At 33.5% G+C, this 18,683-nt stretch overlaps 1 protein-coding gene across 1 annotated transcript in view; it reads left to right on the top strand.

Moving 5' to 3' along the window:
* LOC110038237 (phototropin-1A) overlaps nt 1–16,663 on the top strand; it is a 73,295-nt gene extending 56,632 nt beyond the window's left edge. The window contains exons 19-25 of the mRNA XM_020743006.1: nt 6,865–6,971; nt 11,143–11,265; nt 13,640–13,691; nt 14,777–14,889; nt 15,056–15,196; nt 15,859–15,962; nt 16,333–16,663. Of these exons, the coding sequence (XP_020598665.1) occupies nt 6,865–6,971; nt 11,143–11,265; nt 13,640–13,691; nt 14,777–14,889; nt 15,056–15,196; nt 15,859–15,960 (638 nt within the window). The 3' untranslated portion in view covers nt 15,961–15,962; nt 16,333–16,663. The remainder of the gene's footprint in view (nt 1–6,864; nt 6,972–11,142; nt 11,266–13,639; nt 13,692–14,776; nt 14,890–15,055; nt 15,197–15,858; nt 15,963–16,332) is intronic.
* Nucleotides 16,664–18,683: the final 2,020 nt, after the last annotated feature.

The following is an 18,683-nucleotide window of genomic DNA, read 5'->3' as shown; positions in this document are numbered from 1 at the left end:
TTGTTGTTGTTGTTGTTGTTGTTGTTGTTGCCTGTTTGCTAAGTGACCTACTTTTCTCTTCCTTTATCCTACACCACACCCATTACTTATTTTGATCGTTTTGTACTTTCAAAGAATCCCACAAGGTGTCAGGGACAAATAATGATCTTGTGATGCATCATCATTATCCCATTTTTTTGGGAAGATTGTCAACACATTTTTTGAACTTACACTAATACAAAAAACATGGAAGCTTGTTTTTGGCAGCATGATGAATGTTGTCTCCAAAGCAATCTGTATGGAGGGTCAATTGGATCAATCAAACTGCCATTCTTCTCATATTGCGTTACCTTGTCTTGATCTAGTTAAAGAAATTGCATTCGGTGAAATGTTATGTCTATTGGAAGTAGTTGGAATCCTATAAAAACATTTATAGTAGTTTAAAATGGGTGTGACACAAGAAAAGTGTTCTAACACAAACATTTTCAAACACAAGTGCTCCATTATTCGTCTCTCATTCCATCAATGGGAAACAAAACATGTTGACCACTGGTGACCCAGCCTAGATTTTGCAAGGCATCCTATTTCGGTCCGCGTATCTTGAGAGTTTTAATAATAGGACAAGATTGTAGCCTATTGATGGCTTTGTTCTGTTGTAAAGTTTTTCTACTTGAGAAGAGAAACTCCCATACCCTTGTATTGCACTTTTGTTAGCGTTTTTAATTTGACCTAGAAGGAGCTACTTACTGAGCTCTTTACCATCGAGATGTATAGCATATTATCGATCTCACCTTTGGTGTGCAATTTCTGAATCTTTCTCACTGATGAATCCCATAAAGCATATTGAACTTAAAAAGGTTGATGGTCTCCTAAATAAAGGCTTCATTAGTGGAAGGCATAGCCCTTCAATAGTTCCTGTCCTCCTTACCCCTCCTAATGATGGGATCTAGTGCATTTGTTGATAGTTGATCAATCAGTAAAGTCTTGCTCAAGAATCACTTTCTAGGTCATCCTCAGATGGCATTTTTGATTTTCTTTAGTAAAAGCGATTTGCATCCTAATTAATGGCCACTAGTTTTAAGTGCATTTTATTGATGAATAAAAACGTCCTTCAAACCTCTAGATGGCCATTATAAGTTATTTGTTTTGTCATATTACCTCTCTAATGCTCAGAGTACCTTCATAAGAGTTATGAAACACGTGTGCATAACTCTTCATTGACAAATTCTGTGCGTTTTTCTATGATATTCTGAATTATTATACACTCTTTTTGCAATTTAGGCAGTTATTTCTTAGATTTGTTATCATTGGTATTTGATGTTTTGCGAATCCTTTCAAGATGTAGGACATCCTTCATAGGTCTACCATTATCTGTGTTGGTGTTTCATATCTTTCTCAGCCTTGCTATATTTTTCCTGATAATTTATTCATGGCTTTAACGGATCATCATGGTTATATTGATAGATATGTAAAGTTTAATGAGACTAAGCAATTCTATTCCTTCCAAAAGCACACGTTTTACATTGTTTTGTAGGCATATTTTTAATACTTTAACCATTAGGTCTTCCTTTATTTGTATTCTCAAAAGAAATTAAGCACACTATGCCAACCCGGTTGCATTTTTGCGGGACTACACTTTCTCCTTAAACTCCATGTAAGAGAGGACAACTCAGTTGTAACTCACTTAATTGCATACAATCACTCTTTATTGTGATGTCTATTTTAGTCACTTTGTTTTCTTTACTTATTGGGCACTATAGATTTGTTCGTGACTTTGAACACATTTTTTACTCTACTGGTAGCCATCTCACTCCAATTTTAATAAGTCCCACTTCATTTTCTAAGGATCACTTTTATAACTCCCGCAAGTCTTTATAGGACATTCTTGTTTTGGAGTTTCATGTGGGCGGTTTAATCTAAAAGCATGTTAACTACAGCAAAATAGTAGGTCTTGTCGAAAAATTTTTTTATTAGCTTTCCTCCATTAATCATTTTAAGCACCAATTTTTTTGCTATTAACTAGTGTTACCTGCCAACGTGACAAATAGGTTAAGCTATACATTGTACCTTACACACTCTTGCCCATCCCTGTCACTTCTTGGCAAGATGTTAATGTTGACTTCAATTTTAGATTCTTGAGGATCACGTTTGGAGATGATAGATTCGTTGTGGGCAATTAGTTCTCCAAACTTGCGCCCTTTTGTCCATGCACAAAACTTGTGGGTGCCTCTTGTATCATCCTTATATTTTTAAGAGACAATGTTAGTCTTCACGGGCCTCCCACTTTCACATAAACATGACACTTTATTTTTTTTTTTTTTTGGGTGCTTCTAGTGTATCTTGTGAAACTTCAACTTTGAATTTTTTTTTCACTCACAAAAAAACGACAATTAAATGGATGTGGGCAAATCACACCTCATGATATCTTTTATGATGTCTTGTGGGCTTGATTTTCTTACAATAGTACATCACATAGAAATATTGACATATCTCTTTTTTTGAATTTATTATGATACAAGCCCACACATCCCCAAAATATAATTTATTTGTCTACCAATTATTTTGTTTCTTTGTCTCCCAATGAATTTGTTACACATACACATATTTATAAGACTATCAAAAATCATATTACATACAAATTGAAATGTATGTTAGTTGCTATTGCTCATCAATGTTTTCACAACTTTGTCAAGGATATTGTGATTTGATTTGTATTTGCATGTAATGCTTTCTTGTTGTTTCTTCAAGAAACTCCATATTATAATTTTGTCCTTCAAAATCTTGGGTAAAATTAATAGAATTGGAGATAGAATTATACCCCTTTAAATTATTGTTGATACTAAAATTTTTAATATTATAAGTGTTTATGCTTTTCAAGTATGTTTAGATCTGAAGAAAAATTATTGAATGGCCTAGGAGTATTAATGCATATGATACCTTTTGAAGAAATAATTTTTATTTGAGGAGATTTAAATGGACGTATAGGTAGAGTGGTAGAAAATTTTAGAAATATTTATTATGGCTGTGGTTTTGGAGTGATTAATGAAGAATGTAGTCATATTAGATATTGCTTTAGCGTATGGTTTTATTATTGTTAATACTTTATAGGACGCAATGGAGAAAAATGATACATGTAGCTGACCCCACTTAGTGGGATAAAGATTTATTGTTATTGTTGTGTATGATTTTCTTATTGTTAATACTTTATTTAAAAAAAGAGATAAACATATTAATACTTAGAAAAATGGATCTAATGAAAAACAAATTGATTATTTTATTATGAGAAAAAAAGATCGTCGAGAATGTAAATATTTTAAGGTTATTACAAGTGAGAATTTAAGTAATCAATATCAAATATTATTTTTAGATTATAAGATGAAGAGTTGTGAAATAAAAAGTATTTGAAATTATTGTCATAGAATTATATGGGGTACCTAAAAGACAAATAAAATCATTTTGATGAATAAATCTTATGATTTCAAGGTTGGGAATGTTTATGAAGAAGCAAATTTTATGTGAAATAAAGTAACAAGCACTATTAAATAAGTGAAAAAAATGTACTTAGAGGGTCAAAATGAAAAATTTCTATAAATAAAAATACTTGGTGGTGGAATAATAATGTGCAAGAAAATAATAAAATATAAGAAGTTATGGTATAAAAATTTGTTTAAATATAAAAGATTAGAGAACTGAGAGAAATATAAAATGACACATAAGGAGTTTAAGAGAATAATTTGTGACGCTAAAAATTCTGCTTTTAGTGATCTTTATAATAGATTGGGTACTAAAGATGATGAAAAATTTAAAAAAGAGAAAAGAAATGTAAAGATTTAACTCAAGTAAAGTATATTAAAGATGAAAATCAAAAAATATTTTTCTCAGAAAAAATATATTCAACATAGGTGGATGAGTTATTTTGATAAACTTTTCAATGAATTTTCTAAAAATACGATCTTCTAAAAATACGATCTATGAATTTTCTAAAAATACGATCTACCTTAGTGATCTTAATATTGTTAATAATAATAAAATGTTTAAACATTTCCATTGCATTAGTAAAAAAAGCTGGGGAGGCTTTAAAGAAAACCATGGGTAAGAGTCTGTAGGACCTGATAATATTCTAATTGAAGTGTGGAAATATTTAGGAGATTTGAGAGTTTCTTGGCTCTTTAATATTATTTTAAAAAGTAAAAAGATGTTTGAGGAGTGGAAGAAGAGTGCTTGGTCCCCATTTTTAAGAATAAAGAGGATGCACAAGAGTATGCCAATTATAGAGAAATTAAGTTGATGTGCTGTACTTTAAAATTATGGAAAATGGTAATTGAACACAAGTTAAAACGTATTACAAAGATTTCTCTTAATCAGTTTGGATTTATGTCGAGCAGGTTTACTATGGAAGCTATACATTTATTGAGAGATTTGATGGAGAAGTACAAAGAGAATAAGGAGGGTCTACATATGATTTTTATTGATTTGAAAAAATTTTGCGATAAGGTTCCAAGAGATATCTTTTGGAGAGTTCCAGAGAAGAAGAAATGTTTTGATATGACTTACATTCAAGTTATTAAAGATATGTATATTAGAGTTGTTACCTGTGGTCGAACAGGAGGAGGATTGACTAAATATTTTCTTATTTCAGTTGGATTACATCAGGGATCGACTTTATGTCCATATCTTTTTTCTTTAGTTATGGATGCTCTTATTGAACATTTACAGGAGGATATACCTTAGTGTATGCTTTTCTCTGATGATATCTTTCTTGCAGATAAGACTATAGAACTTGAATTATGGATGTTTACTTTGGAGTCTTAAGACCTTCATTTGAGTAGAACTAAAATTGAATACATAGAATGTAATTTTAGTAGTAGCAGCTCTAGTGATCAAGTTGTAACTATGGGTGATAAAATTATTAAAAGGTGTGAACGCTTTAGATATCTCGGGTCTATTGTTCAAAGTGATGGTGATATAGATGTGAATGTTATTAGTAGAATTCAAGTTGGTTGGTTGAAGTGGAGGAATGCTTCGGGCCTATTGTGTGATAAATAAGTATCGCTTAAACTAAAAGGAAAATTTTATGAGATGGTGGTGTCCTGCAATGCTCTATGACGCATGATGTTGGCTTTTAAAAGAGAAGCATAAAACTAAGTTAAGTGTTGTCGAGATGAGAATGCTTCGGTGGATGAGTGACTTTACACTTAGAGACAAAATGCGAAATGAATATATCCGTGATAGTGTTGGTGTATCTCTAGTGACGGACAAAATTAGAGAGTCATCTTAGATGATTTGGTCACATTAAACGTCGACCATCTGATTATCCGGTTAGGAGAGTAGATGTTTTAGATTCAACTTATGTTAAGAAAGACAGAGCTAGACCTATAAAGACTTGGGCATATTGGTGGTGAGACTAAAAGGAAAATTTTATGAGATAGTGGTGAGACTTGCAATGCTCTATGATGCAGAATGTTGGCTTTTAAAAGAGAAGCATAAAACTTAGTAAAGTGTTGCTGAGATGAGATTGCTTATGTGGATGAGTGGCATTACACTTAAAGACAAAATGCGAAATGAATATATCCCTAATAGTGTTAGTGTAGCTCCAGTGATGGACAAAATTAGAGAGTCATCTTAGATGGTTTGGTCAAATTAAATGTCAACCATTTGATGAACTGGTGAGGAGAGTAGATATTTTAGATTCAACTTATGTTAAGAAAGACAGAGTTAGACCTTAAATGACTTGGGCATATTTTATAAAAAATTATCTTAATTTATTAAAATTAATGAAATAATGTCACTCAGTAGGACACAATGGAGACAAATTATTCATGTAGCCAATCCCACTTAGTGTGATAAAGGCTTGTTGTTGTTGCTGTAAAATTTTGGGTAAAATAGGATCGAATGCATATTAAGTTGATTTGCCTGAATAATAGAGATTTCTCATGTTTTCAAATATATTTTCTATCATCATTTAGAAGTAATTTCAAACGTTCTGTGCTGCCTATTACACTTATTGCTTGTGGAGTTTCTTCTACAAATGTTTTTACTATTCTTGCCTTTAGCTTGTGTTCCTCCATCTTCTATTGAACAGATTCTCACTGATGAGGGCTCATGTCATTTTTATCTAACATGTCATTTGGCTAGTTTTAATTTGTTATCGAAGTTTATTCAAAAAGTTGCCTTATTTAGAGTTTTTTTTTTATTTTTTCATAAAATGTCTTCTTTTTTATGAAAGATCCAGTATTATTTCATTTGATTACCTTTGATTGCCTTCTTTATTTTTCTCTTTCCTTTAATTGTTCAAGAATTTCAATTTCCTACTATTGGCTGATTCTTACTCCCCTTTTACCTTTTGGGTACTTTCTAATACAAGCCCTCCGTCTCCTATCAGTTAAGGATGCATAAGTGCTAGTCTAAATCTGCACCAAGCCAAAATGAGCTTTTTGCATTAGGAAGGGTCTCCCTACTTTTGCATTCCCATTATATACAAAGTTTAACTTAAAGTGAGAAGTATAATCAAATGTTGACGTTTTATTATTCTTAATATTAGTGAACTACAAAACTATATTTTCCTAACCAGGCTAAAGGATTTTCACAAAACTAAATGGATTGTGATATTATGGATGAAAGGCAATGTATGTTGTATTCGTTAAGCACTATATAGAAATATTCAAATCTATTGAGCATCTGACCTTTCATTAATAAGTCTATTTATGTGGTGAAATGGATTAATGTTGGATTTTTTTTATTAAGTAATAGATCATCTTAATTATGAAGACAAATTTGAAGAAATTTAGTACCTAAGATCAATTAGAAGTTTGATCCTACAACCTTTAGTCTGCAGCTATCAGATTGTAATGTAATTCTGATAACAAGACTGTTTTCTTGTGGCAGGTATAATTTACAGGGACCTTAAACCAGAGAATATATTGATTCAAAAGGATGGCCACATATCTTTGACTGATTTTGATCTATCTTGTTTGACATCTTGCAAACCACAGGTGCTCTATTTATGAACGCTGCATTTTTCAGTTTTTTTTTTTTCATGATGAAGTTCAAATTCTCTAATATTTTTTTTTTTTTTGTGGATTAATTTGTACTTCATATGTCTCAACAAGAAGACAACTTGCTAATCTTTACTGTCTAGTTTTAAGAAGAAGGACTAGATAAAGAAAATTGGTATATATATATATTGAAATGCCCAAGGGTGAAATTTTATTGAAATTGAAAAGGTACATAAAGGTTGTATGAGAGGACTCAATAAATATGCCCTACCCATACGATACACAGATACTAACATCCTAAAAAAGATAAGACATAGATAAAATTCTAAATTTTGCTAGGGACGAGCCAGCTTGGTCCTGCCTCTGCCTCTGGTTCTAGGAACAGAGCCAGCTAACAAATTGCTGAGTGTCGTGCTATTGCCCGAAGTTACTAAAGTGTCATCCATTAAGTTCTCAAGCTGGGGTGTGCCTCCATTCTTCTTTTTCTTCCTAGATGTGTATACCTGTCATTCATCATCCGAAGACTGGCTCATCTGATCTGTGTGATCAACAGATTGTCGGGCATATAGAAGAGGATGAGCCCCTAGCTTCTTACTACCAGTAACAACATTTTCATTCTGAAGAGATGGTAAACATATCTCCTCAGCATCTGATGCTTCCTGAGGATGTGGAGCTGCGATACTGATTATCAGACCGAAGAATATCCTTTGGAGGTAAGGATTCTGCAATATTGTTTTCAACAGTGATAGAGACTTTAGGATGCCCATCTGCCAATACATCAGTCGGAAGAACAGAAACAAAATTTTCTCCGGTAGTGGGAGGGAGAGGTGAGAGGTGGCATCGTGTCGTGTCAACCAGTGTTTCAATAGTCTGTGGAATGCACTCGGGAGCGAAAGAGGGACAGACATGAAGTGGGGCAAATCCAGTAGCATTTTTACTTGGAGGTTTTAGATTCAGATGCAAATTATAACATTGAGAATGAGAGTGTCCAAACATACTGCAGTGGGTGCAATAAAGAGATATCTGTTCAATTTTTACTTGCTGCCAAAATCCCTGATGCTGTGTGACAATCCATATGTCTCCCGAAAAAGGTAAAGTATTATCCCGTTCTATCAAAATTCTAGTTTCAGAAGGCCGAGTCAGATTCAATGTAGGCGTATCAGTTTTGAGAGGTTTACCGTATACCATCGCTAAAGCGAAGAGGAGCTGTTGATCATAAAGGTGGGGGGGGGGGGGGTGGCACACCAAGCAAGGGCAACAATTATCTCCTGTCTGGCAGCAGCCTCACCAGGTGGAACTAAAATGTCCATAGCAGTGGGGTTAGACCCTTCTTTATTTACTTGAACTTTCGATTTCAAATTAGGGTGAAGCTTGTGACATTTATCAAATAGGTTGTATGGGTGGGCCCAAAAATAGGCACCCAACCCACACGGTACAACATACACAAAAAAGTCAAAAAGGGTACATATAAAAATAAAAAAACTCAAAACCATTAGGGCGCTGAAAAAGTGAGGGTCATCCCAATCTGGTCCTACCTCTGACTCTAGTTCTCGGAAGGGATCCAACTAACAAATTGGTAAGGTGTGTACCATTACCCGAAGCAACCAAAGTATCATCCATAAGACTCCTGAGCTCATGTAGATCTCCATTCTTCTTCTTACTCCTGGAAGTGTAAACTTGTCATTCTTCATTTAGGACGCAATGGAGAAAAAGGATTCATGTAGCCGACCCCACGTAGTGGGATTAAGGCTTTGTTGTTGTTGTTGTTGTTGTATATGTGAAGTATGAGTTGCCTCTACACCGGATATTTCCTGAAGAAGTAGAGTTACGAGGCTATCCTGATTATTAGTCTGAACACTATCATTTGTAGGTAATAGTCTATCAATATTGTTTTCTATGAGGTTTGAAGGTGCCAACATCACAGCACTCTCAGTAACAGTAACAACAATGTCATGGGGGTCCTCAGGGGCAACAAACACCTCCTGTCTGGTAGTATTCTCCTCAGGTGGAACTAAATTGTCCAGAGCAGTGGGGTTAGACCCTTTCTTATTCACTTGAACTTTGGATTTCAAATTAGGGTGGAGCTAGTGACATTTATCAAGGATATACGCAAGCATCTTACAGTGGGTACAATCTGGAGGTCTGTGTTCCATGACGATTTGTTGCCAATATCCATTATGAGTTGTGCCCAGCCAGACTTCAGTAACATCAGGTAAAATAATATCCCTTTCCACAAGTATTATGACCACAAAAGGTCTGGTTAGATTGAAAGTGGGTAGATCTAGCTTCATAGGGTCCCCAAGGATGACACTAATAAAGTAGAGAACCTGATGATGAAAAAGTGCAGCTTGAGACCGGTAGACTAAATCATACCGGTACAGTGAGAGTTTCATTATTTGGGTTGAAATCATGATACCACTCTTGACTTCATTGATTTGTCTGCAATATTAAAACATTTCTTGTAGAAAATTCAGGTGTAGTCTTCAGCCACGATTAGTTGAATCAACATATATCTCCCATCCATGAGTCTCACTTTTCACTTGCCTACAAGTTTAAAATTATCACCACTCTTTCTGATAACTTCCATAGGTGAGTGCCTCCACTGAAATTTTTCAATAAGAATAAACTTGAATTTGTCCGTCAGGGTTGAAGTTTCTGAGTCAGAGAAGAAGATTGCTGCTTTCCCACTTTTTTTACTTCCTTTCTTAACAAAAGATTAATCACTTATATCATCGCGACAATCCTTATAGCTTAAGGGGAAGACCATCGTGGACTCCATCTGAGGTTTACCCACCACGTGGGCAAAAGAGGCTTTGTACGGTTCAACCAAAGAAAAAGGAAGCGTCATGCGAGTAAGGAGAGTTGTTGGCCTGAACGCAGTGGAAGAGTGTCGGTAGGAAGAGAAATTGTCGGGCGCAGACGCAACAGAAGAAGGAAGCAGTATCGAAACAGAAGAAAACATAACTGTCGAGTGTAGACGTAGAAGTATGTAGGCGTAGCGTTGAAATCAAGTCGCAAATGCGCGACACAGGCTCGAGAAATGAATCTGCGACGAAAATGCGAGACGCCGTTGCCGAGGCTCGAGAAATGAATCTGCGACGAAAATGCGAGACGCCGACGCCGACGCAGTTGCTAGTCGACGGAGCGAGAGTCGACTAAACGAGTTGTGAGCCCCTCTCCTTTGAGCGGTAATCAAATGCTACCGAAATCGCCATCGGAAACCCTAGCAGAGCTCTCGACTGCAGCCGACATCGTGGATTATATATATGTTTATATATATATATATGTGTGTGTATATATATAAATTTTTTTTTATATTTATATTTATATTTATGTGTGTGTGTGAAAGAAAGAGCTCATGGATGGATCTCTTAGTATCAATCGGCGATCTCTATGTAATAGAATGATAGATACTCAAAGGCATTTTTTGGTTTGTTATTTTAATTTTACATTTCATTTTGTTTGTGTCTTTTTTGTATATAAATAACCATTAAATGAATGAACAACTTAAGCTTTTCTAGCCACTTCTTCTGTAGCTAGCAATCAATACTTGTAAGGATTCTACTTATAATATATTGCTATTTTAAGAAACAAACATTTGAAGAGAGCAATCTAACCAACTAAAAAACATCAAGGAATGGTTCAGATCTTTAGTTCTTTATGAGAAATTTGCTGTAAGAGCTTGAGAACATAGAACCTTCACGTTGAAGCAAAATGCCATCTTTATCAACATTTGTAGTAGAAAGCAGTTTGTATATGTTAATAACAAAATCAAATAACTCGGCCACTAAATGGTTTACTGATGAAAATGAAAAGCAGAAAGCAGATTGTAAGCTCAATAAATTTTTTTTTTGCTTTAAAAAGATACCAATTATTTTCACGTTAAACTTTACACCAGCTATTTATTATTGTAGCATCTTCTTATTGATGCAAAAATGAAAATCAGTTTTTTAATTCACTAAAATTGTATTTTGTTTCTTCTCTTGTGAAAACCCTAATGTTTACTCTTGATATGCTTTCCATGAAATTTCATGTACTGGAATGAACAGGAGAAATGGATCTTCCCATCAGTTTTGTGTACTTCAGCAAATATTCAAATTTTAGTCAACGTTTTTGCATATATGCTTTCTTAGTTTTCAAAACTAATCTTACTTCTGAATCTTTCTAGTTATTACTTCCTAGTACGAGGGCTAAAAAGAAGGAAAGGAAAGGAAGAGCGCCTCCAGTTTTTGTTGCAGAGCCAATGAGAGCGTCAAACTCCTTTGTTGGAACTGAAGAGTATATTGCACCAGTATGTCTTACACTTCAATCTCAACTATTCATCAAAGTTGAGGCAACAATTATTATGACCTTATCACGGATTCACTCTATTAGCTTAAAAAAAAAAATCACTGATTGTAGCAAACTTGCTTTTACAAAACTTTAGACCATGTAGCATTTATTGTATAAATGTTTCCTCAATAACTTGATGTTCATATAAAATTGCTGAAGATTGCAAGGATGGATAGTGGTGAACACCTTTTCAAGCCTGGATAACCGGTTGAAAGTTGCATAGGCCAAAGCTATTTATCTAGCCTTAATTCTCGAAATAATAGAGTTGACCATAATTAGGCTAGGATTTCTTGTTGAGTAGGATTGATGTTGGATCTCTATAGTAGACAAATCAAATTAGGTTTTGTTGGGAGTATGCAATCAAAGGGGGACAAAAGTTGGCTTAGATACACCAATGATTAAATTAATTTTCATCCCAAAGGTGTAATATTATGAATGAGGGACGACCAATTACTATTGTAACACAAACCTATATTTCTACTATTCGATATGGGATATACTTAATACTACTCTTATATACTTTTTCAATCTCTCCCTCAAATGAAGATCTTCACATTATTTTTCACTCCCTATCATTTTGAAAGTTTTTGAACATGAAGTATTATGCTTGAAGAGCTCACTCAATCATATTGTGGAGTTGTTGGAGTCATCTACGTTTGAATTTTCCTTAAGCATGGTTATAGTTGTCCAAGAATTATGAATGTCGCAAACTGCATGTACCTTCAATCTTAACTGAACCATCGGCTCTAGTGGCACTTTTTTGGGTGTATAAAACTAAAGGGAAATAATGGATTTGATACACCAATGATCATCAAGTCTCCATCCCAAAAGCTGATGCCGATGAGTGAGTGAGAACTTATCATTTGATATTTCAATACAAATATAGTTTCTATTATCCGGTGGAAGAGTAACTCAATATTTCATGGTCCTTAGTATGTCTGATTATGAGTTCATCCATTAAAGTAGCAAGGGAACCGGTATGAATTCATGATTTTTGTGCACTAAGGAGACGTAATGAACAAAAGTAGTACATTATGGAAGCTACTAAGCCCTAGAGTAGTCCTTTATTTTTTAGCATTTTGATATATTCTTTCTTGAACTGTCTTAACTATTTGCCTTCTTTCCACTTCTATTGCCTTGATTGCCTCTCTATATCCTCTTAGTCGCCAAATTGATTCACCTTTGCTCTAGGCTTTTAGGTAGAGAGAGAAGAGGGGAAGTTTGGGTTGCTAGATCATGGGAATAGGGTCAGATAGATGGAGAAAGAAAGAAGGTTATATGGCTGGTTGAGTTGGAGAAAGCCCTCGTAGAGAGTTGTAGGTAGATAGAAGAATTAGGAGTAAAATTCTACTTGGATGCAATTGAATTGATGGAGAGAGAGAAAAAATTCTAACATGAGCCATGGTAATCTTTAGGAAATGAAACTCATTGGTGATTCAAATTTAAAACTAGGATGACAGTTTCTCTTGATTTAACTATCACTTGAGTCGAACCTTCTTGAAGGATGAGTGTGGTTCTGACTTCCTCTTGATCTTATTGCTATGTACTTTTACACACTTTGGCTGGGGACTTTGGTGTAGCCTTTGGAGCTCCATCTTTGAAGTTTTTTATTTTAGTGACTTCTTGTGTATCTTTGCGCACAAACTTGTCATGTATAGTATAACTTTGGTGTAGCCTTTTAACCTCCATCTTTGAATCTTTTTCTTTTAGTGACTTCTTGTGTATCTATGCTTACAGATTTGTCATGTATAATATATTTTATGCTTGTTCTTGCTTTCGGAGCTTGTTGCATAGTGAAATAAAAATAAGAAGAATGAGGAAATTTACTGTGTTGACTGTAGACTTAACTGCTATTTCTCCTTTTTTACGTTTTAGTTAATCAATATTTATGGCAACAATGCACGCTGCTTTTCAGAATCCATCATTTCATATTGTATTTTATGAATCTTTATTTTCAGATGTATCTTTAGTTATTTCCTTTTCAATGCGTTGGCTCATTATGTTTGTGAGAATTACCAAGAACTGTATCGAGTCATTGATAATATGAAAAAATACACAAAAATACACAGCCGTGTAGAACCATTCTTATTTATCCAAGTTTATAAAGAATCTTTATTTTAATTTGCAGCCTTTGATGTTTTTTTAATTGTAAAAACACTTTCAAGGCAGCTTTTGGAGACAATGGACAATTTTGAATTGTTTTTAAAATTATCTAACCTCTCTTTTTTATGTTGTTATTGTACTCGTTTCTTTTATGTTTTTATCATTTGGTTTATTTTGTATCTTCTGGTTATATGCGGATGCAAATGCCGTTAGTGCTTATTTTAATGCAGGAGATTATCACCGGGGCCGGCCATTCTAGTGCAGTTGATTGGTGGGCGCTTGGTAAGTAAAATAATTTCAACTAATATACAGTTATTTGATGTCATGATTCTTTGTGTAATTTATTTATGACTGTTCATAAAGATTGAGATATATGGAGTATTATTGTAATTAGGCATGTCATAAAAATGATTAAGAATATAAATTTATATGAGCATCAAAGATTTGCAAAAAAATATCAAATTTTTGCAAACTTCATGAAATGCCAATCTGATAAAAGTTTCTTTATGTACTCAGTTGAAACCATCAGCGCTCCGCTTTATCCCACTAGATTATTTGGATTGTATTGATGATATTTTCTCCCACTGTAAATCTCAGTTTGATTACTGATGCAGCGAGTTTGCATCAAGTAGTTGAGCTCAATTTTTTGAACCACTATAGCTACTGAACGAATCCAGGTGTAAGAAAAAATAGCAGCTCAATAACTTCAACCTTTTTATCCATCATTTTGCATCCTAGTTACGATTTCATAGTAATCCGTTTGTAGTCCCATCTATAGAGGATAAAAAGGACGTGCCCAGTGCACTGCCTTACTATATTTGCACCAATAGAAAAACCAGATAAAATGGATGAAAATAGACTTAATGTGAATATATTTAATGTGATAGATTTAGAAAGAAAAATAATAAGACCAAAGATACAAACCTTAACTTCTTTAGCTCTCAATGCAATTTTCGTAAGCATCTAAGCCAACGTTTCTGTATTTGTCAAGCTTAAAGCTTTTCTTTTTATGAAGTTATGCTGATTAATCAGATATTCTAATCACCTATATGCAGTCATAAGTTTGCTTTATTGAGGATTTTTGTAATTATTTTTATTGTAAACTTTTGAGTTGTTATCCTGTTATGTTTTCATGTTGTTTTGGCATGTCATCTCGCAATAAATCAGAAATGGTGTTTACATTTCGAGAACCAATTTCTATAGTTCTCTTTTCGTGTTAGTGCCTGTGCTTCAATCTTTTTAAGGTCAAACATGGAAAGCTTTTCTTTGGAATTGTCAAATGAAACTAAATGTTTGTTTTCTTGACTCGACTTAATATTTTAGATTTATTATCTGAATTAACTATTGCAAATCAATAACTATTATAGGTATTCTTCTATATGAAATGCTCTATGGATACACACCTTTTAGAGGAAAGACTAGACAGAAGACATTTGCCAACATCTTACAGAAGGATCTTAAATTTCCTAAAAGTAATTCGGTGAGTTTCTTCATCAGACTAAGTATTTTTATAATATAGAAAACAACCCAAATTTGATAAAATCTTCATCTAAATTAAAGGTCTCATATAAATATTTCTGAAAATGAAAAGACAAACCTTGTTGTCATGCGATGTTTCGTATAATGGCTGCCACCTAATACTGCAGGTAGGCCTACCTGCAAGGCAGCTAATGCATCGGCTGCTGCATAGAGACCCCCAAAACAGATTGGGTTCACGCGAAGGAGCTAATGAAGTTAAGCGGCACGTATTTTTCAGTGGAATTGATTGGGCTCTCATTCGTTGCATGGTGAGAATATTACTTTACATTATCGTAAACATATTTAATTCATTTTTTAGAGGTGTAATGAGCCGAATGTGGGGGAGCCTATTGCTTGTTCTTGTTCGGTTCATTCAAATTTTTTTTTATTTGACATACAATTGTAAATAGCACATCACATTCGTTTAAATTCGAATTCGTTTGTAGGTTTCAGCTCAAAATTAGCTTGAATGAATTTAAAAATAGTATAATCTATTTTTTTTCTTAAATCTATTTTTTTTTAAATATAACAAAAAAAATCAATATAAAAACATTATAACAATATGATTTATTTGATCACTTAATTATACACGTTCAAATAAAAGTTTGCTCGTGTTCGACTCATTTATAAATCGAGTTTAAGAAACTAGTCTTGTTCAGATTATTTTCTTAATGAATGAATTGAATACAAGCTATTTACTAAGATGAACACAAGCTATCCATGAATGTCGAGTTTTTTTTTAGTCTTGGTAGCTAGGGGCATCCTTAAAATGGTACATAATCTCCGTTGAATTTTCTTTGCAGAATATGCAAAATGATATCTACGTCCATGCAATTCACCGCATATTTCTTCAAATTTCTTAATAGCCCTACAAATATCTTATTTACTCTAAATCCTTATAATAACATATTGCGGAATTTTTGCTGCGCAGAAATTACCGAACCTTGAAGCACCTGTGTTTGAGGCAGAAACAGAGAATGATTCTATACCAGCATATGCTGAGCAGCAAAATATCTATATAAACGTGTTCTAAAGGTTTGGTCGGTTCCATAAAAGTTATGCAACATTTTATTTGTCATTATTTTGAAAATTTGCATGCTTGCGACGCAATTCTTATATGTTTACAAATCTAACACAAATTTTGACATATACATTTATAACACTTTGGTATTAAAAATTTATGTATAAAAAAGGTATATTTCACTTTTAAAAAGCAAGTGATAGTTAATTTTTTGATGTAATGTCAATATTTGAGTTACAAGTATAAACGTTTAGGTGTTAGATATGTAATTTTATAAAGAATTGCACAGTATTTATATAAGTGTCCCTTTTTTCTCCTTATTTCTTATTTCTGTTTTGCGAGTTCGTTATAAGGATTTTTATTTGGTTCGTTAATAATGCTCAGGTTTGTGATGTTCCAGATTAACTCACCGAAGCCAGTGCTTTTATGATGAGTAAGATATCAAGGTTAGTTGAAGAACGTTTTCATGTTATTTTATTTTCTTACTAGCGCCTGTCTATGAAATTCCTTAGCTAGTTATTTTATATTATAATGCGGAAGCTGATTTGTATTTCAAGTTCATATTCAAGCTTCGCATGCGTTCCAATAACCATCAGTAAATGTTTTATTGTAATAAAATTGGAGTGAATGCTAATGTTTTGAAATTGGCGGATCTTTCTGGTGAACCGGCCGGTTGAGCCGGGTTTCTTGTGGTAATCTGGGTTGCTTCTAAACCGAATCACTGATGAATGGCCTGGCACTTGAGCTGCTTGTCATCAAAATGGTACCTTAGTGTGTTGACCGGTTTCAAGCGGTTGGCCTTGGTTTATTTAATTCTTTCTAATCTTATTCTTAGTCTCTAACAGCATGATTTAATGGGATTGCTTGAACTGAGATTGAGGATTGTGGATATCTAAACGATGTCAAGCTTGGTTGAAATATTGATGTTGAAGGCCTTGGTAGGATACTCGAATTCATCAAAATTTTTAATTTTAATATTTATTATAACTCAATTATATTTTATTTTTAATTTTTTTTTTATTGGGATTAGGTGTGCGCTCGAACATTTAAAATGACATTTTTATATTATAAGTTTATGTTTTGTTTACAAAATATAAAATTTAATTATTTTTTTAAGCTGGTTGATTCCATGGTATGTCTATCTACCCTTCTGTGGCATAAATTCTAAAAGCCCCACTAGTCAGCAAGGAAGGCATACCAAAACCATGTGTCTGAAATGTGTTGAAGTCATGTAGGCCTACAAGAGAAATATGCGGAAGCTATGGAGCTCTCTAGAGAAGAGTGAACAAACAAAGCTGCTTCATTAGTAGCAACAAGCTCGAGCTTGAGTTCAGCTTATAGCCTATTAATTGAACTTATTTGAGCTTAACATGACTTGATTTGATTGTTTGTTAATCTAGTTGAATCAAACATTTATTCCTCGATCTCATAGATTTGCCACCATTTCCCAAACTCCTAATTGCAAATCACATCCCACAATGCATATGCCTCAAAAGAGTGAGAGAACCCAGATTTTTATTTTAAGCACCTCGTCTTATCCACCATGCTTTCGAGTAATGCTGCAACATCTGTCGATGTAATTTCTTCATCAACTTCATTGAACTTTATCACTACTCTTTACTAGGGCCGTCCAAAAAGTCGCTCGTTCACAGAAATGTTTGATTCATTGTTTCTTAAGTAAGCTAAATATTTAAAGTCTTTTGTTAGCTCTATTTATAAATGAGCTAAAAGCAAATAAATATTTGTTCAGTCGTGCTTAACTCGCTCTTATTAAATAAAAATAATTTAATATTTAAATTGTATGTTATATTTTGTATTTTGTATTTTGAAAATGCATTTGAATTGAACAAAAGTTGAAAGTGAAAAAAATTATTTAAAATTAAGTCGATACAGATAATCTATAGATGAGAATAAGCAATTCAGTTTGTTCTTGAAACTTGACTCATTTACACAATACCTTTCGATGCGCCGCCAGTAAAATGTTGTCTTACCCAAAGAGCAATTGATATAAGCTCTAGCTTGCTTTGTGCTAACGCATCAAGCTTCAATTTCTAACTCAACTTGAACAATTTATTTACACCTCTAATTTGAGAAAAATACTAAAGTTTTTTTGGAAGTTCGATGCGTGACAATAAATAACTGCCCTCAAATGCTCAATTCGCATATAAAAAATCACATAAAGTCTATAGATTTTGAGCATTATGAAAAAAGAATAGCACAGTCAATTTACGACTGGCCACTTAGGTAGCCCCAGAATTTCACATTAGCAGGAATAGTAGGGAGAATAAAAACTTCCCATTAACTGACGAGGTGTACTAGTTTTCATATATAGCAATAGATATTTTTAAGAAAACCATAATTTAACAACTAATGATAAAATAAATGCAACCACTCATGCCCATTTGATACCCAATAGCGCCAATACCATATGTTTATAAAGCTTTTAAAAGTGGTTATCAAGATCCTAAGATCAAATTCCCACCAACATCAAATTTATATTTCCATACTCAACGCTTTCAGAATAAAAACAAAATAAGGGGCATTCACAGGCATACTACCCAATTTCTATTTATTTACATATTTAACACTTAAACTTTACTTTTTTACATCTATACCACCCAAATCATTCTTATCATATAAAAAATATCATTATTTTAACTTTCAAAAAACGTAATACACCTTGTCATGCAAACGTAAGGCGGCGTATATGTGTAAAAATTGAAGTATAGGTGCTA

Source organism: Phalaenopsis equestris, unplaced genomic scaffold, assembly GCF_001263595.1.
Source record: "Phalaenopsis equestris unplaced genomic scaffold, ASM126359v1 Scaffold232294, whole genome shotgun sequence".
Classification (NCBI taxonomy): Eukaryota; Viridiplantae; Streptophyta; class Magnoliopsida; order Asparagales; family Orchidaceae; genus Phalaenopsis; species Phalaenopsis equestris.
The sequence above is the reverse complement of the archived record's forward strand: the minus strand, read 5'-3'. Positions and strand labels throughout refer to the sequence as shown.